Source organism: Moschus berezovskii, chromosome 12 (assembly GCF_049115385.1).
Source record: "Moschus berezovskii isolate FMDL1 chromosome 12, NW_MosBer_1.0, whole genome shotgun sequence".
Classification (NCBI taxonomy): domain Eukaryota; kingdom Metazoa; phylum Chordata; class Mammalia; order Artiodactyla; family Moschidae; genus Moschus; species Moschus berezovskii.
In genome coordinates this window covers 64,499,353-64,520,000 of record NC_142471.1, presented here as the reverse complement: position 1 = coordinate 64,520,000, position 20,648 = coordinate 64,499,353, and the positions used below count along the sequence as shown (strand labels likewise).

General features: G+C 46.7%; 2 protein-coding genes across 11 annotated transcripts in view; one reads left to right on the top strand and one right to left on the bottom strand.

The window, feature by feature from the left end:
- Positions 1-10,472, bottom strand: part of UBTD1 (ubiquitin domain containing 1) — a 51,809-nt gene extending 41,337 nt beyond the window's left edge. The window contains exons 1-2 of one of the 3 annotated variants that reach the window (XM_088842232.1): positions 9,913-10,472; positions 4,717-4,755 (exon numbers count right to left, since the gene is read on the bottom strand). Coding sequence is in view for 1 of the 3 variants with exons in the window: in XM_055424963.2 (XP_055280938.1) it covers positions 9,913-9,982 (70 nt within the window). In the remaining 2 variants the exon portion in view is untranslated. The remainder of the gene's footprint in view (positions 1-4,716; positions 4,756-9,912) is intronic. The other 2 variants (XM_088842233.1, XM_055424963.2) reach the window with 2 other exon arrangements.
- A 344-nt stretch (positions 10,473-10,816) lies between these two features.
- MMS19 (MMS19 cytosolic iron-sulfur assembly component) overlaps positions 10,817-20,648 on the top strand; it is a 34,623-nt gene continuing 24,791 nt past the window's right edge. For 4 of the 8 annotated variants that reach the window (XM_055424956.2, XM_055424955.2, XM_055424950.2 and 1 more), the window contains exon 1: positions 10,817-10,959. In XM_055424956.2, coding sequence (XP_055280931.2) covers positions 10,848-10,959 — 112 coding nt within the window. In that variant the 5' untranslated portion in view covers positions 10,817-10,847. Of the gene's footprint in view, positions 10,960-13,773; positions 13,887-20,648 lie in introns of those variants that run through there. The other 4 variants (XM_055424952.2, XM_055424951.2, XM_088842229.1 and 1 more) reach the window with 3 other exon arrangements.

Genomic DNA, 20,648 nt, shown 5'->3' with positions numbered 1-20,648 from the left:
AGGGGCCAGGAAATGAAAGGGAGGAGGCAAAAGCCATGGGGAGGGAGCAAAGTGACCACAGTCCTTGGAGCTCCGCAGACCACTGTCACCTCCCAGATTCACGTCCTGGGGAAGGGGGACAGGGTGGGGTGGGGGGTGGCAGCACATGGAGTGAGCTCAGAGCACTGCAATTTTCAAGTCAAAGTACTTAAACTGAGTTCCAGTTCTGTGTCTGCTCAGCCTCGAGAAGACCAGAAATCAACTTACATTCCTGACTGTGGTGGCTCTCCTTTATGTTGGGTAGGAATGTTCCCATAGGCAAAATGAGAAGAATCTAATGCTTGACTGACTGACCCTGGTAAGCAGGGTGCCTGAAGGTGCTCAATAAGAAGCTCCTATTTACAAAACAAAACAAAACCTTGCTCCCTTCCTCCCAATCTTGAACTATATAGGGGCTGAAGCTCAGGCTCTGAAATCAGGCCCTGCTATTTACAAGTCGAATGGCCTTAGGGAGGGGACATTACCTTTCCAGGGCTCAATTTCTTCCTCTGTAAAAGGGTGATAACAGTATCCACCCATAGGAGGGTTGTGAGGATTAACCAACATACTGCACAGGATGCTCCTAGCACATGGTACACACCCAGCAAAGGTGAGCTGTTGCTAATTGCCCCTCTCCTTAAAACAACAGAATTTCAAGTCCACAGGCTCACCTCTAAGATCCAGGCTGCCTGGTAACAGGCTGGCTGCCTAGGCTTCAGCTCTAGTGCCAGCCTCCCAGAGGAAACAGGTACCAATGAGGCGCCATCCCCACCCCCCTACTGTCTCCACACCATGCCTCGAAGAAGGTATCCACCCCTTTTCCTGATAGGTTCCCCCTTCCGAGAGCAACAAAGGCCACAAGTTGAGGGGCTGTGGCTGGTCAAAGGGGTGGGGACACACTGAGTTCAGTTCCCCATTCCTGTGGGCTCAGAAAGCAGGGAGATCTTGCCCCCAACAGCTTAGAGAAAAGAACGTGGCCTGGAGCAGCTGCCAAACGCACCAGGATGCCACGTCTCTATAAGACCCTCTGCCTTTTACCCATCCCAAGTGCTCCCATCTGAACCACAGTCCTGCATCTCTGTACAAAAGGGAACACTCCATGAGGAAGACAGCATCAATGTTCTTTGGGAGCCACGTGAATTGTAACAACCCAGAACTGCTTTGCTTAACTGGAAGCCACTATTCACCTATCCCAGCCACTGACCACATTATTAGAAACCCAGAAGCAAGCGACATTCTGAGTGACCAGAAAAGATGTCACAAAATCTACCTGCCTAAGTTCCTGGACTTCCCTCTCCAGAGGGGCCCTCAGGCTTCTCTTTGAGCCCATCTACTATGGGGCTTCCCAGATGGCTCAGATGGTAAAGAATCTGCCAGGTTCGATCCCTGCATTGGGAAGATTCCCCCAGAGAAAGGAAAAGCAACCCACTCCAGTATTCTTGCCTGGAGAATTCCATAGACAAAGAAGCCTGGTGGGCTACAGTCTGTGGGGTTGCAAAGACCTGGACACGACTGAGTGACTGACACTAACAAACTAACTCACTCTCTATGTACAGCTCTAACCACTTCTGCCCTCTGTTCCCCCAGGGAGTCAGAGGGGCTGTTATTTGAGCCTGGGAGATGCTATCGCACGAAGTGACCACTATGCTGAGATGCCACTGCACACCCACTGGGATGGTTACTATTAAAAAGATGGAAAATAGCAAGTACTGGTGAGGATGTGGAGAACTTGCAATCTTTGTGCACTACCAGTGGGAATATAAAATGATGCAGTGGCTCAGCAAAACAGGACAGCAGTTTCTCAAAAAACTAAACACGGAATTAACATACAATCCAGCAATTCCACTTCTAGAGACATACACAAGAAAACTGACAGTATCAAACAGATACCTGTACACCCATGTTCACAGGAGCATTATTCCCAACAGTCAAAAGGTAGAAACAGCCCAAGTGTCCATCAGCAGACAGTGGATAAGCAAAATGCAGCATAGACATACAGTGGAGTTCAGCCCTAAAAAGCAGTGGAAGTACAACAGGGATAAACCTTGAAGTTATAACGCTAAGTGAAATAAACCTGACACAAAAGGACTAATAGTGAATGATTCCACTTCCAAGTGGTACCCAGAGTTGTGAAATTTCATAGAGACAGAAAGTAGAATGGTGACTGCCAGGGGCTGGGGAAGGGGTGAATGGTGAGTTAGTGTTTAATGGGTACAGATTTTCAGCTGGGGAAGATGAAAAAGTTGTGAAGATGGATGGCGGTGAAGGCTGTACCGTAATGCCAAGTACTTAATGCTACAGAACTGTACACTTAAAAGTTGTTACAATGGGATATTTTATGTTGCATATATTTAACCACAATCTATTTTACTGTGGGTGGGGTGGAGGAGGAGAAGTGACAGTGATTACCAGGGAGAAGACAGAGCAACAGTTTTGGGTGGCAACATGAACCCCAAAAGCACAACAGCCGGGAACCACCATATCGTTTGGGGCCCACTGCCCTACCGTCTCAGAAACCTGGGGGCCTTGCACTGTCATGAACACAGTAACTGATCTGGCAGGACTCACTCTTCTCATTCAGAGCCCAGAACAGGATTTGAGAGCCTCCCCACACCAACAGTGGTAGGCCCTTGAGGCAGACCACTGTGTAAGGGGCTCTCCCTTGTCAATCTACCTTCTACCCACCACCAGTTCACCCCTGTCTTCTTTCAGAGATAAAGGCTTTTCAGAGAAAGAGGCTTTTATGGTCCCTCCCCTCCACCAAGCAGGTGCTTTGTACATACAGGTATGAACTCAACACCCCTGTGCTGCAAAGAGGAGGTTATTCATGCTCGGCGTACTTTGCTTGGAAGGGTATCATCCGTTTCAGAAAGATTCCCATCCAAAAATAGTTTTTAAACATTTCTTTTATAGTTTTGCTCTTTAAAAAAGAGTAAGCTTCAATGATCTGGGGAAAATCACTGGCTATGGTTTTTGTGTGTAAAAATCCTATAGCTTTGAATAATATGTACTTCATAAGTTCACAAAGTCTCTTTTCATATAGGATCTCACTTGATTCTTACAATGTCACTGGGAGCTGAGCAGGGCAGCAGTCATCCCACTGTACAAATGAGGAAACTGAGGCTCAAAGAGATCAAGAGGCCTGTCCAAAGCAGCACACACAGCTAGGAAGGAGCAGAGAACTAAGACCTCATTTCCCTTGGATGCCAGATGACACTCTGGATTAGAACCTCACATTTGAGCAGACCATTTAGCCATGAAAGTAATTTTAAAAACAATGCTTGATTGTTTTATCCCCACAACATCTCTGAAATAAACTGGAAATATCATCTTTTTTTTTTTTAAAGAGATGATCAACTGAGCAAAAAACAAATGACTTGCCCAGAGCACCATTCAAGAAAGTGGCAGACACTATAGCCCCTCCCTTCAAATGCACTTGACCTTGACCACTTCCCTTATAAACTTAACCTTGCCCACAATTTCTTTTTTTTTTTTGGCCATGCCATGCTTAGCATGTGGCATCTTAGTTTCTTGACCAGGGATCAAACCCACGCCACCTGCAGTGGACGCTCAGAGTCACCAGATGGCCAGGGAAGTCCCCTGTCCACAATTTCTTGACCTTAGCATACTCAAAACTTAAAGGAGCCCATGCAGTTTTTATATAGGTTGCACCATATTTCTGTGAACTTGGCAGGGAGTAGACATACCTTTATTCTCTTTTTAATGGCTGGGGAAAAGAAAAGAGGTTAAAGAAATCTTTAAGTTCCTTTTCAGCTCTAAAATTCTATGATTCTAAAAATTCCCCAGCAAGTCAATTTGATGTGTAGAGAGGCCTGGAATCCACTTCCCCCGCCCTCCGGCCTCACACTCTTATCAGACTTCCCCATGTCCACCCTTGAGTTAATGGCCACAAAAAACATGGGTGCCTGGGAGAAGAGCCCACTCCTACATAGATGGGCACACAAAATGACAGGAAAGTGCTATTGCTTGGCTGGGACTCTGGTAAGAGGCTTCATCCTGTCCTCCTCCTTCAGCCTCAGTATCTCGTTGCAAGAGGCCCCCAAACAGTGGGGAATTATATCCTAGGTATCTGAGAGCTTCTCCAGGCCTGGGCCGATACAGAAGCCAGTCCCAGGAACAGAACACCACTTTGAGGTTGCAATTAAATCTGTTCATTAGGATACACCCACCCACCTAACACCCACCTAAGATGAGAGAGCAACCAGGACTGCTCCCTCCTGCTCTTTCACAGACCTTACAACTCTGTTCTACACACTAACTTCATCCAATAAATATTTATTAGGTACCTACTCCATGACAGGGATGGATCTAGGTGCCATAGAACAAACAAATAAGAATCTCAGATTGCACAGAGTAGGGGAGACAGCCAATGTCAGGTGGTGGGAAGTGACAGGGAGAAAAATAAAATAGGGAAAAGGTGGAGATAATGCTGAGAGCAGGCAGTGGAGGGAAGGGGATCAATTTTAAAAAGGATGGCCTGGGAGGGTGTGACTGATGAGAAGTGGCGAGTCTTGGAGGAGAGGGGGAAACCCATTTAACTATCAGAGGGTGGCACAGAAATGAAGAGCCAGAGAAGGCTGAGGAAAGGAAGGTGGTGAACATCCTCTCATGCCTTGTAGGCCAACACAAGGACTCAGGATGAGATGGGGAACAAAGGAGTAACAGAATCTGACTTACAGTTTGCAGCATCTCTCTGGCTGCTGTGATGAAAAGAGTCTGTCGGGAGACAAGGGAGGAAGCAGGAAGGTCAGTTAAAAGGCCGATGGGCAGCTTAGACCAGGATGAAAGTAGTAATGATGGTGAGAGTCAAGTGCTGGATATATTTAAGGTGAAGTCAACAGGATTTATTGATTAAATGGATTGAGAGAAAGGGAGGAGCCAGGGATGATGATAGAATTTTGGGGGGCCTGAGCAACTGGAAGAATGAACTCACCATCAGCCGAGATGGTAAAGACTGGGAGAATGGGGCGGGGGCGGTGAGGGTGGGAGGGTTCATTCTGTTTTGGACACATTAAACTGAGAAGACTTTTAGACATAATATGTGTTGAGTAGGCAGCAGAATATACAGGGCTGGAGTTGGACCAAATGGGTTGAAATGATATATGTGGGAGTCACCAGCATATATAATACATAATTGTATGTATTATCATACAGGATCTCCATGTATAGTCAATTGTTTACTGTCTGCCCCCCACCCCCACCCCAAACTATAAGCTCCATGAGGCCAAGGACCATGTCAGTTCACACCCAGCAAGGTACCTGGCACTCGGTAAATATTTACTGAGCAAATGGAGAAGTTGCCCAATTACTCCCTTAAGAATAGTCACAGCAGCCCACACGAGAAGTACACTCTCTTGCAACCACAGTGCCAAGCTGAGCCAGCCCAAAACAGGGCCTTGGGTCTGTCCACCCTGAGCTTGAGATTCCAGAATGTAAGTGGATATCTGGGTTTCAGCCTTGCCACATTCTCAAAGGGTGGAGCTGGGCGAGAGACCTGCCTGTTCTACCACATCTATTTCTCCCCGGGATGGGCAGGGGAGGGGCTGCCTCACCCACTTCACAGGCAGAGGGATTGCATCTATCCAGGGCACAAGCACCGGTTGATGAGAGCCCCCCAGAGGAGTCATTCCCCTCCTTCATGTATTCTCCAAAGTTTGAAAAGACCACTCACCACCTGAAGGCGAGAACACAGACCTACTGGGAACCTATTATTACAAGTAATAGGTGAAAAAAAAAAGTGACAACCACAAATCATGATGAGATGAGAGTACTGCCGAATCCTTCTAGCTAAAGCAAGACTCCCTGACCAGTGGGCATCGTGTCTCTGCTTCACCCACCAAGTGACCAGGAAGACAGAACCATGGCCAATGAGTGACATAACCAGGCGTAAGATTTCAGCTCATTAACTTCCCGGTTTAGAATCGCTACCTTTGTGGAGACGATAAAAACAGCTCTAATGATCTGGTATAGTCCCCTCTCCTTCTGAAATAATGCAAGTGCATTATTTCACTAAGAAATAAAAGATGGCTGATGACTCGCCCAGGGTTACTCAGCTGCAGGCCCAGGACTAGAAGTAGGGTTTCAGCCCTCTCTTGAGGGCTTCTTCAGTGACAAAGGAGGGGTAAGAGTTACAGTGGGAGTTTTAGGCATTAGTCTTATAACATAAAATTATGTCCCAGTCAACAGGGAAACTACAGGTGTCATAGAAACACCAGGTACATGCTGTGAAGTTAAGAATGGTTCCTTCGCTAGTAACAAATTTGTCATCCTCTCCAGTCAAGGCTATGGTTTTTCCCGTGGTCATGTATGGATGTGAGAGTTGGACTGTGAAGAAAGCTGATCGCCAAAGAATTGATGCTTGTGAACTGTGGTGTTGGAGAAGACTCTTGAGAGTCCCTTGGACTGCAAGGAGATCCAACCAGTCCATTCTAAAGGAGATCAATCCTGGGTGTTCATTGGAAGGACTGATGCTAAAGCTGAAACTGCAATACTTTGGCCACCTCATGCGACGAGTTGACTCACTGGAAAAGACTCTGATGCTGGGAAAGGTTGGGGGCAGGAGGAGAAGGGGACGACAGAGAATGAGATGGCTGGATGGCATCACCGACTCTGTGGACATGAGTTTGAGTGAACTCCGGGAGTTGGTGATGGACAGGGAGGCCTGGCATGCTGTGATTCATGGGGTCGTGGAGAGTCGGACACGACTGAGCGACTGAACTGAACTGAGGGTTCTGCTTGGCTTTGCACTTGATCTTAGTCAAAAGGCCAAGAAGCAATTCTGCTTGGCTTTGGACTCCATGAATAAAGCTATTCATAGCAGGACCCACAAAAGTGAAATAAAGATATACTAGCAGATTTTCTTTTTTAATGCAGATATATATATCAGTAAAATGTTAAGGTGAAATTTTTGTTTATTTATATTTATTTATACCTAATTTTGGGGGGCTGCGCTGTGAGGCTCATGGGATCTTAGTTCCCAGGGATTGAACCTGGGTCACAGCAGAAAACGTGCTGAGTCCTAACCACTGGATCACCAGGGAATTCCCGCATCAGCTTTTTAAAATCGACAAAAATTGAGTGTTTCCCCTGTACAAGTCATTGTGCTAAGTGCCTAGTGTGTGTGTGTGTTTGTGTGACAATACGAGTGAGTGAGTGAGAGAGACAAACACACACACATACAAGGTCTTCAAGGCTTGCAGTGCGGTTGCTGATAGAAGACTGTAACATCAAAGAACTGTCTAATAATATGGAGTGGATCACTGTTAAGTAAGCAGCATAAGGCGACTCAGAAACGGCAATTCTATCTGCTGGGGGGGCTGGGGGATTTGTCAGGCAAGGTGCTTCTAGAAAGATAAGGGATTGGAGGTGCACCTTGAAGAGAAGAAAGGCTCTTGATAAGAAAGAGGAAAGGGCATGAGCAAACACAGGTGACCTTAATGTCAAGGAAGAGAAAGAAACTGTGTCATAGAAGGAAGGACTGGACCAGACCTGAACAGCCTTGGAAGTTAAAGTTCTTGCAGGAGTGGGAGGCGCAGAAAGATTTCTGAACAAAGAACTACAGGGTTTGGAATAGGTGAATTTAACAGTGTCTTCTGGGATACCAGCGTGTGTAGGCATTGGATGAGTGACTGAAGATGTACTTGTCTCTGTTGGGAAACTAACCAGCCTGGGAGATGAGCTGGCCTTGAGGTAACAAGGAGCGGGTCTGTAAGACCTGCTGAATGAAGAACTAGCAGGTCCCAGAGAATGACTCCTCCAGGTCATGGAGGCAAAGAAAGTTAGCAGAGAGGGTTCCTCAAAGTATAAATTTAGCCAGCTGGAAGAATGGAAGAGTACAGGGAAGCTAGTTGAAGGCGGGGAGACGCAGAGCTGGTTTAGAAGCATTGGCTCTGCAGTTAATTGCATCAGTGTCCAGTACATGAGTCTGGGGTTGGAGAGGCAATAGCTGAAGATAGAGTGTAGGTGTCTTTCCAATGGACAAAAAAAGAGCTGTAGGTCTAAGACTTCTCTGGGAGGGAGATGAGAGAAAAAAAAAAAAAGAATGTAAAACTGAACCATGGGGATTTCCCAGGTGGTGCAGTGGATAAGAATCTGCCTGCCAATGCAGGGGACATGGGTTCCATCCCTGGTCTGGTAAGATTCCACATACCTCAGAGCAACTAAGCTGGTGCACGATAATTATGGAGCCTGTGCTCCAGAGTCTGTGAGCTGCAACTACTGAAGCTCCTGAGCCCTAGAGCCTGTGCTCCTCAACAAGAGAGTCCCCTGCAATGGAAAGCCCTCATATCACAAAAGAGTAGCCCCCTGCTCCCTGCAACCAGGAAAACCCAGCACAGCCAAAAATAAATAAATACATAAATAAATTTTAAAAAACAAACAGAACCATGGTGTTCCACAGTAGGAGGTGATGGTGAGCCTGGGTGATCAGAGAAAAACCAAAATGCCAAGGAAGGAAAAGTTTTTGCCGGGAGGGTAGTTTCAAAGGGGAGAGGGATATCAACAGTAAAAAAAAAAAAAAAACCTACTAATCAATTACATACACTGAGCACATAAATAATAAGTATTTGTTGAATAAATGAATGAAAGAAAGCTCTTGGATTTGAGAACCCTCTTTCCACATCAGAAGAATGGCTTGTGTTGCCCTCAGACAAGTGGATTTCAATGCTAAATTTTATGTCGTCCTCCCTATAAAAACCATGTTGCTTCTTGCACAAGTCATCCTGTCCAACACACAGACATCCTTCCCTGCTTTCCCCTTGTTTCCCCTCATTTTCATTCCCAGTTTCCGAAACTCAAGCTACACAAACCTGTGGTGTCAAAGGAGACAGGAAACACCAACTAGAGTTTCTACTTCATTAATATCTCTGCCTGTGGCTCCTCTTACATAAAGGGATATGTGGCAACTGAGTAGGAGACTGAAAAGGAGACTGTGTTCTAATCGCAGCTGTACTACTAACTAGCTGTGTGGCTGAGGACAGTTGCTCAACTTCTCTGGATCCGGGCTTCTAATAGACAAGAGGAGGTAGGTCAATCTGGACTCTAGACAAGTTTCGAAGGTCTCCTTGAGCTCTAAAGTCTGAGATTTTATCATTCTCAGAAGGTCCTTGCAACACTCTCTAAGAAGGAAGTGAAGTGAGTACAAGACCCGGGGAAACGGAGCGCCAGGATAGGAGGAGTGTACCCAGAAAGTGAGAAGGCGCTGCCGGCCCTCGCGGATCACCAGCGGGCAGATCCCATCCCCAAGGCTGGGAAGGATCCCAACAACCCGAGCGCGATTCCCACCCCGCACCCCACCTTTCCTAGACTCCCAGACGGCCCGGAGGCTCTAAAAAGCCCTGCGGGAAAAATAAAGATTTCTTTCCCAGAGTCCTGCGCTGCTTTTGCAAGTCGGATTCCAGCAGACATGATCTGCAGCCTGATAATGACACAGTCTTTGGAAGGAGCGACTGTGCTCGTCTCGCTTGCTCAGAGTTCTGAGGACGCCTGGCCGCCCGCGCTGTGCCCCGACGTGCGGGCTTCCGACCCCGGCCCCGCGGCCAAGCCAGCTGCGCCCCAGCCCTGGGCCCTTCTTCCCTCCGTCGGCCCCTCAGCGGTCTGCAAACATTTCCTGCCCCTGCCCCCACCCCCACCCGGAGCTTCCCAGTTGGAGCGAGTTGAGCTCGCAGCCGGGTCAGGGCTCGCGGTTGCCCCAACTCGGCTTCCCCGGCCAGGGGGGCTGGGAAGGGAGCTGGGGGGTCCCGCCTGGTTCGCGAGCAGCCATCGGGGAAACCCAGGCTCCAGGAGCTGCGGGAGGTCGTCGGGAAGCCCAGGTCTCCCTCAAGAAGGAGGAAACCTAGCCGGGCGCCGACGACCCTGCTCCCTTCCCCGTCTTACCTGCTCGCTTGCGGGGGTGTCCTGGGGCTGTCGGCCTCTCCCGGCGCTGTCTTCCCACGCAGTTGCCCATGCTGGCTCTTCAGCCGGGCCCCATGCACCGGAGGCGGCGGGCTGATCGGCTGCTCCGCGTTCCTGCCCCGGACGGCGGCGTCCCGGGTCAACGGCTCCTGCCGCCCGGCATCGGGCGCTCGCCAATCTCCCCCGGGGCGCGCTCGACCCCGGCACCGGCTTCGCCACAAACTTTGCGGGCGAGGGGAGAGAGGGAGGTGGCCGACTCCCCAGCACAGTCCCAGGTGGCCGGGCCAGGGGGGCCCGCGACGGTGCCCTGCCGAAGACCAGCTCCGCCGGAGGGGCGGAGAGAGGGGGCGGGCACCGCCGCAGCTACTCCCGGCTAGCTCGGGGCTCCCAGCTGGGGCCGGCCCCCCGCAGCCTGTCACTCACCTGCCCAACCCCGCCCCAGCCCAGCCCCGCTGCCTGCCGCCGGCTCGCGGTGCCCGCGCCGCCGCCGCCGCCGCCCGCCCCAGGTGCGCATGTGACCGACGGCACCGCCCCCTCGGGCCGGGCCTGGTTTTCTCATTGGTTTCCCCCAGGGTGCGGACCGCCCCCTCGGCCCCACCCAGCCAGGTGCCCGCCCCGCCGCCCGTCTCCAGGGGAGCTGGGCCGGGAATTATTCGCCCTCAATGGCCCCCGGCTGCGTGCCGGGCAGCAGCCTTCCCTGCCCTCAGCCACCGCCCCGACTCCAGGCCCCGCCCCTTGGGGAGGGACCGGCCCCATCCCTCCCGGGAACTGCCTGGCCCGGAGCCGGCAGACACGTGATCCAGGGAGCGCCCCGCCCCTCAGCTTTCGCCAGGCGATTGGCTCGCGGAGGCGCGTGCGCCGAGAGAGCCGGCCCGTGCCACCGCCCACTTCCCCTCCCACGGTCTCCAGTTCGCGTCATGGCCGCCGCCGCGGCTCTGGAGGCGGTGGCGCCTCTGGGCGCCCTGTGGGGCCTCGTGCAAGACTTCGTCATGGGTCAGCAGGAGGGCCCCGCTGACCAAGTGGCTGCAGGTACGGCAGACGGCGCCGCATGGCTTCCGCTTTGGGACATCCAGGAGGGAGCGGCCTCCGCAGAGGCGCCCAGCGGGAAGGGAGTAAGGGACAGCGGTGACTTTGAGAGGTTGGTCCGGGGCTGGTTGTGAGCTCCGCATGCTTGAAAGCCATAACAGATTGCGAGTCGCTTGCAGTCTTCCTTTAAACGCCCTTACGCCCTTCGTCTCGGTTTATTGCCACTCTGTGCGCCGGCCGGAGTTAGGAGAATCATTACGGTTTCAGAGATGAGGAAACTGCTGCCCAGCGAGGGCATGAGACTTTCAGATGAGGCCGGTGGAGGAGCTGGGACTCGGACCCAGGTCCTCCAGTTTAGAACCAGGGGCTCATGCCGCGAAAGCACGTTGTTTCTGTGAAGTTGACGTAAGAAGAAGCATCTTGAGCGGCATCAGCTCGAGTCGCGTGGCATGTTGGGAGTGGCCGCGCGGCCTGATCTCTGACTGGCTGTAGTTGCAGAGAGGAGGAGAGAAACCTGTCTAGGGGGAGTTTGAGATGTTCTGCGTATCCTTCTTGAGGCTTACCCTCCGTTTCTTGTTAAAGTTCTTGATTAATTTGCTTTGTGACTTTTTAATGTGCTGCAAGTGGTGCTTGTTTTAATCTTTTCCCCAGAACTCCTGTTTCCCGCTTTTGATCAGTTTAAGAATCCCTTAGTTCTGGCAGCTTATCTAAGATTTGAATAAAACAAATTACAGATTCCCTTGGAATTCAGAGACTTCACTCTTTCAGGGAAAAAAAAAAAAACCCTAAGTAGTTATTGAATGTTAGAAGGCCTTCAGACCTGACATTTAAGTAATAGAATACAAAGTACTCAGTACAGATGAATTTTATTTTTGGAAATTTTGCATGTTTTAGGGAGAAGTAAGGGATACCTCATGCGACGAGTTGACTCAATGGAAAAGAGTCTGATGCTGGGAGGGATTGGGGGTGGGAGGAGACGGGGACGACAGAGAATGAGATGGCTGGATGGCATCACCGACTCGATGGACATGAGTTTTGAGTGAACTCCGGGAGTTGGTGATGGACAGGGAGGCCTGGCGTCCTGTGATTCATGGGGTCGCAAAGAGTCGGACACGACTGAGCGACTGAAGTGAACTGAACTGAAGGGATACATTCGGAGAAGGCAATGGCAAGCCACTCCAGTACTCTTGCCTAGAAAATCGCATGGACAGAGGAGCCTGGTGGGCTGCAGTCCATGGGGTCGCTACTAGTCGGACATGACTGAGCGACTTCACTTTCACTTTTCACTTTCATGCATTGGAGAAGGAAATGGCAACCCACTCCTGTGTTCTTGCCTGGAGAATCCCAGGGATGGCAGAGCCTAGTCGGCTGCGGTCTGTGGGGTCGCACAGAGTCGGACACGACTGAAGGGACGTAGCAGCAGCAAGGGATACATTTCTCTTGAAAACTGAACATAATCACTTCCAGGATGTGTGAAAAATGAATAAAGTGAATTTGTCAGAAGCATAAACCATTGATCCTTAGCGATATCCCACTTTCACTCAGTGCTTCCACAATTATCTAACACATTTTTCAAACATGATGCAAAGTTATATGTAAATACAAATTACACTAGATCTGTTCCTGCAAGGGACTTACAATGCAGTGGGAGAGGCGATCATGCAAACAGTACAATACACCAGGAAAAGGACTGCAAGAGGTATTTGTAGGGTGACATGGAAACATCAAGGAGCAAATGAATGCCTGATGCAGTCATTCCACTAAGCTAAACTCCTTACGGCTTTGTGCACTATAGTATGTTGTCAGTGCTTATGATTAACAGCTGCTCTGTGTTGTCAATGTCATTTTCCCCAATGTTTTATTATTAAAAATTTGAAACATACAGCAGTCTTAATATTTTTTCAAAGACACACACCCACTGCCTAGATTCTACCATTAACATTTTAATATAATTTGCTTTATCGTGTATCTGTCCATCATTTAAATTGCAGCCATGAGTATACCTCCCTCTGACTGCTTTGGTATGCTTGTCATTAACTAGGATTTGTTTATTTTGGTATAAAGTTTGTGTTCAGTGAAGTGTACAACTCTCAAGCATACATTCATTGATTTTGAAAAATGCATACACCTACCAGCTACCAAGATAAAAAACATTACTATAAAAAGTGTTATTTGTAACTTTACCTTCTCATTTGTACATTATGAACAAAGTAATTTAGGGTTTTCAAATTCAGAACACATTTGAGAAGCCAGCATGAATAAGGACTGCCAAGTTCTTAAAATATTTTTGTAAAATTTGTGTTTTTTATGCCCGAAAAAAAAGTGGCCTAAACTATTGTCTAGTTGAAATTTAACTCAGCTCAGCTAATTCTGCAATACTAGCCCTGTTGTAATTTAACCTTCTTGATTAGGAAAGGAGGTTAGTAATAACGGATAACTCCAGTGTTCTTGCCTGGAGAATCCCAGGGACGGGGGAGCCTGGTGGGCTGCCGTCTGTGGGGTCGCACAGAGTCGGACACGACTGAAGTGACTTAGCAGCAGCAGTAGCAGCAACAGAGGGGTAATAATACATAATGTTGAAAAGGTTTGGTGGGGTTGAATGATGCCTAACCTTGGATTCTAAGCAGAGGGATTTGAATGACCTATTGTAGGTAATTGGAGTCATTGTAGATCCTTGAGCAAGGGAGTCATATAGTGAAGGTGAATTTGAGAAGGATTAAGTTGGTATTCTTGATCTTATAGCTTTAGTTAGAGTTGTTGAAGGGTGACAGAGTTTTGAAGCATCCCCAGAATAAGATATGCTTTCTAATCCTCCAGCCTAAGTCAAGCTTTGTGATTGCTGAAGGGGACCAACTTTCTATTGAGCTACTCACAGCAGCAGCGTCTCCTACAAATTGTAACTGCAGAAGGAACACCCTATGATCACAAAGGTAGTTACCACCGACTTTGTTTTGCATTTGAGATCCTGATGAAAGTAGGTGTCAGATGCAGAGGGTGCAAATGATGGAAGAGAAATGACTTGGCAGCCTAAGGGTTAAAGACTCATGGGGTCTTAAAGAGTCGGACACAACTGAGCGACTGAACTGAACTGATAGGAGCGAGATTGACTATAGGGAGCATGAGGGGAACTCTGTCTGGTGATGGAAATATTCTGTGTCTTGGTTTGGGAGTTGGTTACTCTAGGTATACTTTTGTTAAAACTAATCAAATTATACATTTCACTGTATATAAAGTTTCAGATCAGATCAGTCGCTCAGTCGTGTGCGACTTATTGCGACCCCATGAATCACAGCACGCCAGGCCTCCCTGTCCATCACCAACTACCAGAGTTCACTCAACCTCATGTCCATCGAGTCGGTGACGCCATCCAGGCATCTCATTCTCTGTCGTCCCCTTCTCCACCCGCCCCCAACCTTTCCCAGCATCAGAGTCTTTTCCAGTGAGTCAACTCGTCGCATGAGGTGGCCAAAGTATTGCAGTTTCAGCTTTAGCATCAGTCCTTCCAATGAACACCCAGGATTGATCTCCTTTAGAATGGACTGGTTGGACCTCCTTGCAGTCCAAGGGACTCTCAAGAGTCTTCTCCAGCACCACAGTTCAAAAGCATCAATTCTTCGGCGCTCAGCTTTCTTATCAGTCCAACTCTCACATCCATACATGACCACTGGAAAAACCATAGCCTTGACTAGACGGACCTTGGTTGGCAAAGTAATGTTTCTGCTTTATAATATGCTATCTAGGTTGGGCATAACTTTCCTTCCAAGGAGTAAGCGTCTTTTAATTTCATGGCTACAATCAGCATCCGCAGTGATTTTGGAACCCAGAAAAATAAAGTCTGACACTGTTTCCCCATCTATTTCCCATGAAGTGATGGGACCAGATGCCATGATCTTAGTTTTCTGAATGTTGAGCTTCAAGCCAGCCCTTTCACTCTCCTCTTTCACTTTCATCAAGAGGCTTTTGAGTTCCTCTTCACTTTCTGCCATAAGGGTGGTGTCATCTGCATATCTGAGGTTATTGATATTTCTCCCAGCAATCTTGATTCCAGCTTGTGCTTCTTCCAGCCCAGTGTTCCTCATGATGTACTCTGCATATAAGTTAAATAAACTTATTAATAAATAAGTTATATAAAGTTTACCTCAATATTTTTATAATGAAAAAATTAGAGGTGACTGAATGGGGCCTAGTAGTCAAGTCTTTGTCCTATAGCATATGAGGTATTTCCAAAGAGAGACTCTGGCCGAGCATCCACAATTGGCTCTGATGGTATTGCTGAAAAAGAGTGCTCCAGTTCAGTGATACTCTTTGCTAGTAACAGCTATCAGCCCCTATGGCTTCCTGTATGCTAACACCTTTGTGGCTGCTACTGAAATTCATTTTTAGATGGGTTTTTCAGCAGTTTCTTGGGTTCTGTCCAGGAGATTCGAGAAAAGTACCCTTTTCCACCCTCCCAAGTGGTACAGTAATTTGTAACCGGGAATGGGTCTGTCTCTTAAGTATTGCCATTACAGGATGGGGTGCAGAACCTAACTCTCAGTGCCTTAGTTTGTCCTGTTAGTTTAGCTGCTGCCCCTTCCCCCACCCCTCTGCTTGCAGATTTTTTTCCCTTGGCTCTTTCTCAGGAGCAGGGGCAGCAGCTGGGCCTTCCACATCCTGGCACGAGTAAGGCTAAGAGTGCCTGATGTCTAAATTGGTGCCAGTCACGAGCTGTGAATCCCAACTAGAGCACTCCCTTCCTCAGTCAGATTGGGCTTCTTACTCTAGGACCAGATTACGCCTCTGCCCAGCTCAGCTCACAGCTATTGTTCAGAGACCACAGACTTAAGGGGAACTGGAGTTTCGTTTTCTCAAGCCTCTTGTTCACTTAGCCTAGTGGCTAAGTGAAGTCTGGTCTTGGCGAGAGCTGGCTAATTAGGTCTTGTGTTTAAAGGTAGGTGGGTTGAGGACCCAGAACAGAATGTGGAAGTAATTCCCTGATTGCCACACCTTACTGAGCTAAAACTCCTCTACGTTAATCAAACGCTTAGAAGATTGCTAACCTTTCACACTTAGTTGCTCCTTTGAAAATTTCTCCTATGATAATTCTGTTAGATCTAAGTGAATTACCATTGTGCTGTTAAAATTGCATTTTCAAAAATATACTCACGTAATATAATCACATTCAAAAGGTGCAAAAAGACCCACAGTGAGAAGTCTTCCTTTCATCCCAGGCAGATGAATTAACTATATTACTCAGTTCAGTTCAGTCGCTCAGTCGTGTCTGACTCTGTGACTCCATGGACCGCAGCACGCCAGGCTTCCCTGCCCATCACCAACTCCTGGAGTTTACTCAAACTCATGTCCATTGAGTCGGTGATGCCATCCAACCATCTCATCTTCTGTTGTCCCCTTCTCCTCCCGCCTTCAATCTTTCCTGGCATCAGGATCTTTTCAAATAAGTCAGTTCTTTGCATTAGGTGGCCAAAGTATTGGAGTTTCAGCTTCAGCATCAGTCCTTCCAATGAACACCCAGGATTGATCTCCTTTATTACTATTATTTTTTGATCTCCTTTAGGATGGACTGGTTGGATCTCCTTGCAGTCCAAGGGACTCGCAAGAGTCTTCTCCAACACCACAGTTCAAAAGCATCAATTTTTCAGTGCTCAGCTTTCTTTACGGTCCAACTCTCACATCCATACATGACTATTGGAAAAACCATAGCTTTGATTAGACAGACCTTTGTTGGCAAAGTAATGTCTCTGCTTTTTAATATGCTATCTAGGTTGGTCATAATTTTTCTTCCAAGGAGCAAGTGTCTTTTAATTTCATGGCTGCAGTCACCATCTGCAGTGATTTTGGAGCCCCCATAAATAAAGCCTGTCACTGTTCCCACATTTTCCCCATCTATTTGCCATGAAATGATAGGACCAGATGCCATAATCCTAGTTTACTGAATGTTGCGCTTTAAGCCAAGTTTTTCACTCTCCTCTTTCACTTTCATGAAGAGGCTCTTTAGTTCTTCTCTTTCTGCCATAAGAGTGGTATCATCTACATATCTGAGGTTATTGGTATTTCTCCCGGCAATCTTGATTCCAGCTTGTGTTTCATCCAGTCCAGCATTTCTCATGATGTACTCCACATATAAGTTAAATAAGCAGGGTGGCTATACAGCCTTGACGTACTCCTTTCCCGATTTGGAACTAGTCTGTATTACTATATTACTGCTGTATGATATATCCTCACTAAAGGGAGCCTCTTGATGAAAGTGAAAGAGGAGAGTGAAAAAGTTGACTTAAAGCTCAACATTCAGAAAACTAAGATCATGGCATCCAGTCCCATCACTTCTTGGCAAATAGATGGGGAAACTGTGGAAACAGTGTCAGACTTTATATTTCTGGGCTCCAAAATCACTGCAGATGGTGATTACAGCCATGAAATTAAAAGACACTTACTCCTTGGAAGGAAAGTTATGACCAACCTAGACGGCATGTTAAAAAGCAGAGACATTACTTTGTCAATAAAGGTCCATCTGGTCAAGGCTATGTAGTAGTCATGTGTGGATATGAGAGTTGGACTATAAAGAAAGCTGAGCACCAAAGAATTGATACTTTTGAACTGTGGTGTTGGAGAAGACTCTTGCGAGTCCCTTGGACTGCAAGGAGATCCAACCAGTCCATCCTAAAGGAGATCAATCCTGGGTGTTCATTGGAAGGACTGATATTGAAGCTGAAACTCCAATACTTTGGCCACCTGATGTGAAGAGCTGACTCATCTGAAAAGACCCTGATGCTGGGAAGGATTGATGGCAGGAGGAGAAGGGGACGACAGAAGATGAGATGGTTGAATGGCATCACCGACTCAATGGACATGGGTTTGGGTAAACTCCAGGAGTTGGTGATGGACAGGGAGGCCTAGCGTGCTGCGGTTCATGGGGTTGCAAAGAGTTGGACATGACTGCGTGACTGAACTGAACTGAACTGAAAGGGGACATGGAGGGCAAGCCGATTAAGTGTTTGAAAAACAATATTTTGTCTGGAAACTATTTCAGGCTGAAGGCAAAACTTCCATAAATACCATACTCTGCTTATGAATTTGTTTCTCACAGAGGTTGACAATTCCAAAAGTAATTTATAGCTACACTAGGGTTGAAAAGAATAAAAAATGGTAGATAATGAGAACCAAGTTTCTCACTGTCCAAGAAACAGGTTATAAATAAGCAAGAGGGAAGGCTCGAATGGACCCTGTGGTACTATATTAGAGTGGAGACTCTAGTATAATCTTATATTTAGTTTGATGTATATGGATAGGTACAGAAATCATGATCATATGTGTATACACATAAGTTAGAATACGTACATATATTTCCCAGCTCTCTCTGCCGAGGAGGGCCTAGAAGCAGTGCTATGACAATAGCAATGAGTGCGGCTACTTTCATATGTTGGTTTTTAATATCATTCTCCAATAAAAGGAAGCAGGACTTCTTGGGGCAAAGGCTGATTCTAGGGTTGGGGCAGGGAAATTACAACATGAACCTTTAGTATTTTGTAGTGCCAAAAGGTAAGAAAGCACTTTAAAAAAATAAAAGGATAGGGTATGTCAAAGGGACACTGGTGCCAACCAGTGTAAAAAAACTCCTGATGGCTAAAGATAGAAAATTGAGCAACAAAATAGCCTAGTATTGGATTATAACCCAAGGCATAAAATATGCATGAGCCTATGCTGATATAAATAACTAAATAAATGAAGGAAAGAGATGAATCTTCCTTAGAATAACTCCAAATAACATAGATAAATACTCCTCCTTCTAAGAAATGGAGCTTAATCTCCCCTTTGTCCTGAGTCACTAAGTGTGGGCTCTGGACTTAGGGACTCCCTTCCAAAGGAAAGAATCTGGGAAAAGGAAAAATAATAACTGTATGCATGGTGCAGAGACCTGCTGGCACTACCTTAACCAAATGGTCAGAGTTAAAATCACCAGTGATAAATTGTGTTGATATATTGTACCTGTGATAGGATGTGATGAGAAAGGCACTTTATCTCTATGCTATTATTCTTACCCCAAATCCATAACCCCAGGATAAACATGAGAAAAACATTAAAAAAAAAAAATCAAAAGACATTTTATGAAAATATTGATACTTTTTAAAAATACCAAAGTCATGAAAAACAAGGAATATTGAGGGATTCATTATGGCTAGTTTCAGTGTGATATCCTTAATTGGGTCCTGAAACAGAAAAATTACATTAGTGGAAAAATTGGTAAAATCTGGTAAAGTCTAGAGTTTAGTTAAAAGTAATATACAAATTACATTTCATGCAAAGATGGGCTCGATAAAGGACAGAAATGGTATGGACCTAACAGAAGCAGAAGATATTAAGAAGAGGTGGCAAGAATACACAGAAGAACTGTACAAAAAAGATCTTCACGACCAAGATAGTCACGATAATGTGATCACTGACCTAGAGCCAGACATCTTGGAATGTGAAGTCAAGTGGGCCTTAGAAAGCATCACTACGAACAAAGCTAGTGGAGGTGATGGAATTCCAGTTGAGCTATTTCAAGTCTTGAAAGATGATGCTGTGAAAGTGCTGCACTCAATATGCCAGCAGATTTGGAAAGCTCAGCAGTGGCCACAGGACTGGAAGAGGCATTCCAATCCCAAAGAAAGGCAATGCCAAAGAATGCTCAAACTACCGCACAATTGTACTCATCTCACACGCTAGTAAAGTCCACGCTAGTAAAGTCATGCTCAAAATTCTCCAAGCCAGGCTTCAGCAATATGTGAACCGTGAACTCCCAGATGTTCAAGCAGGTTTTAGAAAAGGCAGAGGCACCAGAGATCAAATTGCCAACATCCGCTGGATCATGGAGAAAGCAAGAGAGTTCCAGAAGAATATCGATTTCTGCTTCATTGACTATGCCAAAGCCTTTGACTGTGTGGATCACAAGAAACTGTGGAACATTCTGAAAGAGATGGGAATACCAGACCACCTGACCTGCCTCTTGAGAAACCTGTATGCAGGTCAGGAAGCAACAGTCAGAACTGGACATGGAACAACAGATTGGTTCCAAATAGGAAAAGGAGTACGTCAAGGCTGTATATTGTCACCTTGCTTATTTAACTTCTATGCAGAGTACATCATGAGGAACGCTGGGCTGTAAGAAACACAGCTGGAATCAAGATTTCTGGGAGAAATATCAATAACCTCAGTTATGCAGATGACACTACCCTTATGGCAGAAAGTGAAGAGGAACTCAAAAGCCTCTTGATGAAAGTGAAAGAGGAGAGTGAAAAGGTTGGCTTGAAGCTCAACATTTGAGAAAACAAACATCATGGCATCTGGTCCCATCACTTCATGGGAAATAGATGGAAAAACAGTGGAAACAGTGTCAGACTTTATTTTTTTAGGCTCCAAAATCACTGCGGATGCTGATTGCAGCCATGAAATTAAAAGATGCTTACTCCTTGGAAGGAAAGTTATGACCAACCTTGATAATATATTAAAAAGCAGAGACGTTACTTTGCCAACAAAGGTCCGTCTAGTCAAGGCAATGGTTTTTCCCATGGTCATGTATGGATGTGAGAGTTGGACTGTGAAGAAAGCTGATCACCGAAGAATTGATGCTTTTGAACTGTGGTGTTGGAGAAGACTCTTGAGAGTCCCTTGGACTGCAAGGAGGTCCAACCAGTCCATTCTAAAGGAGATCAATA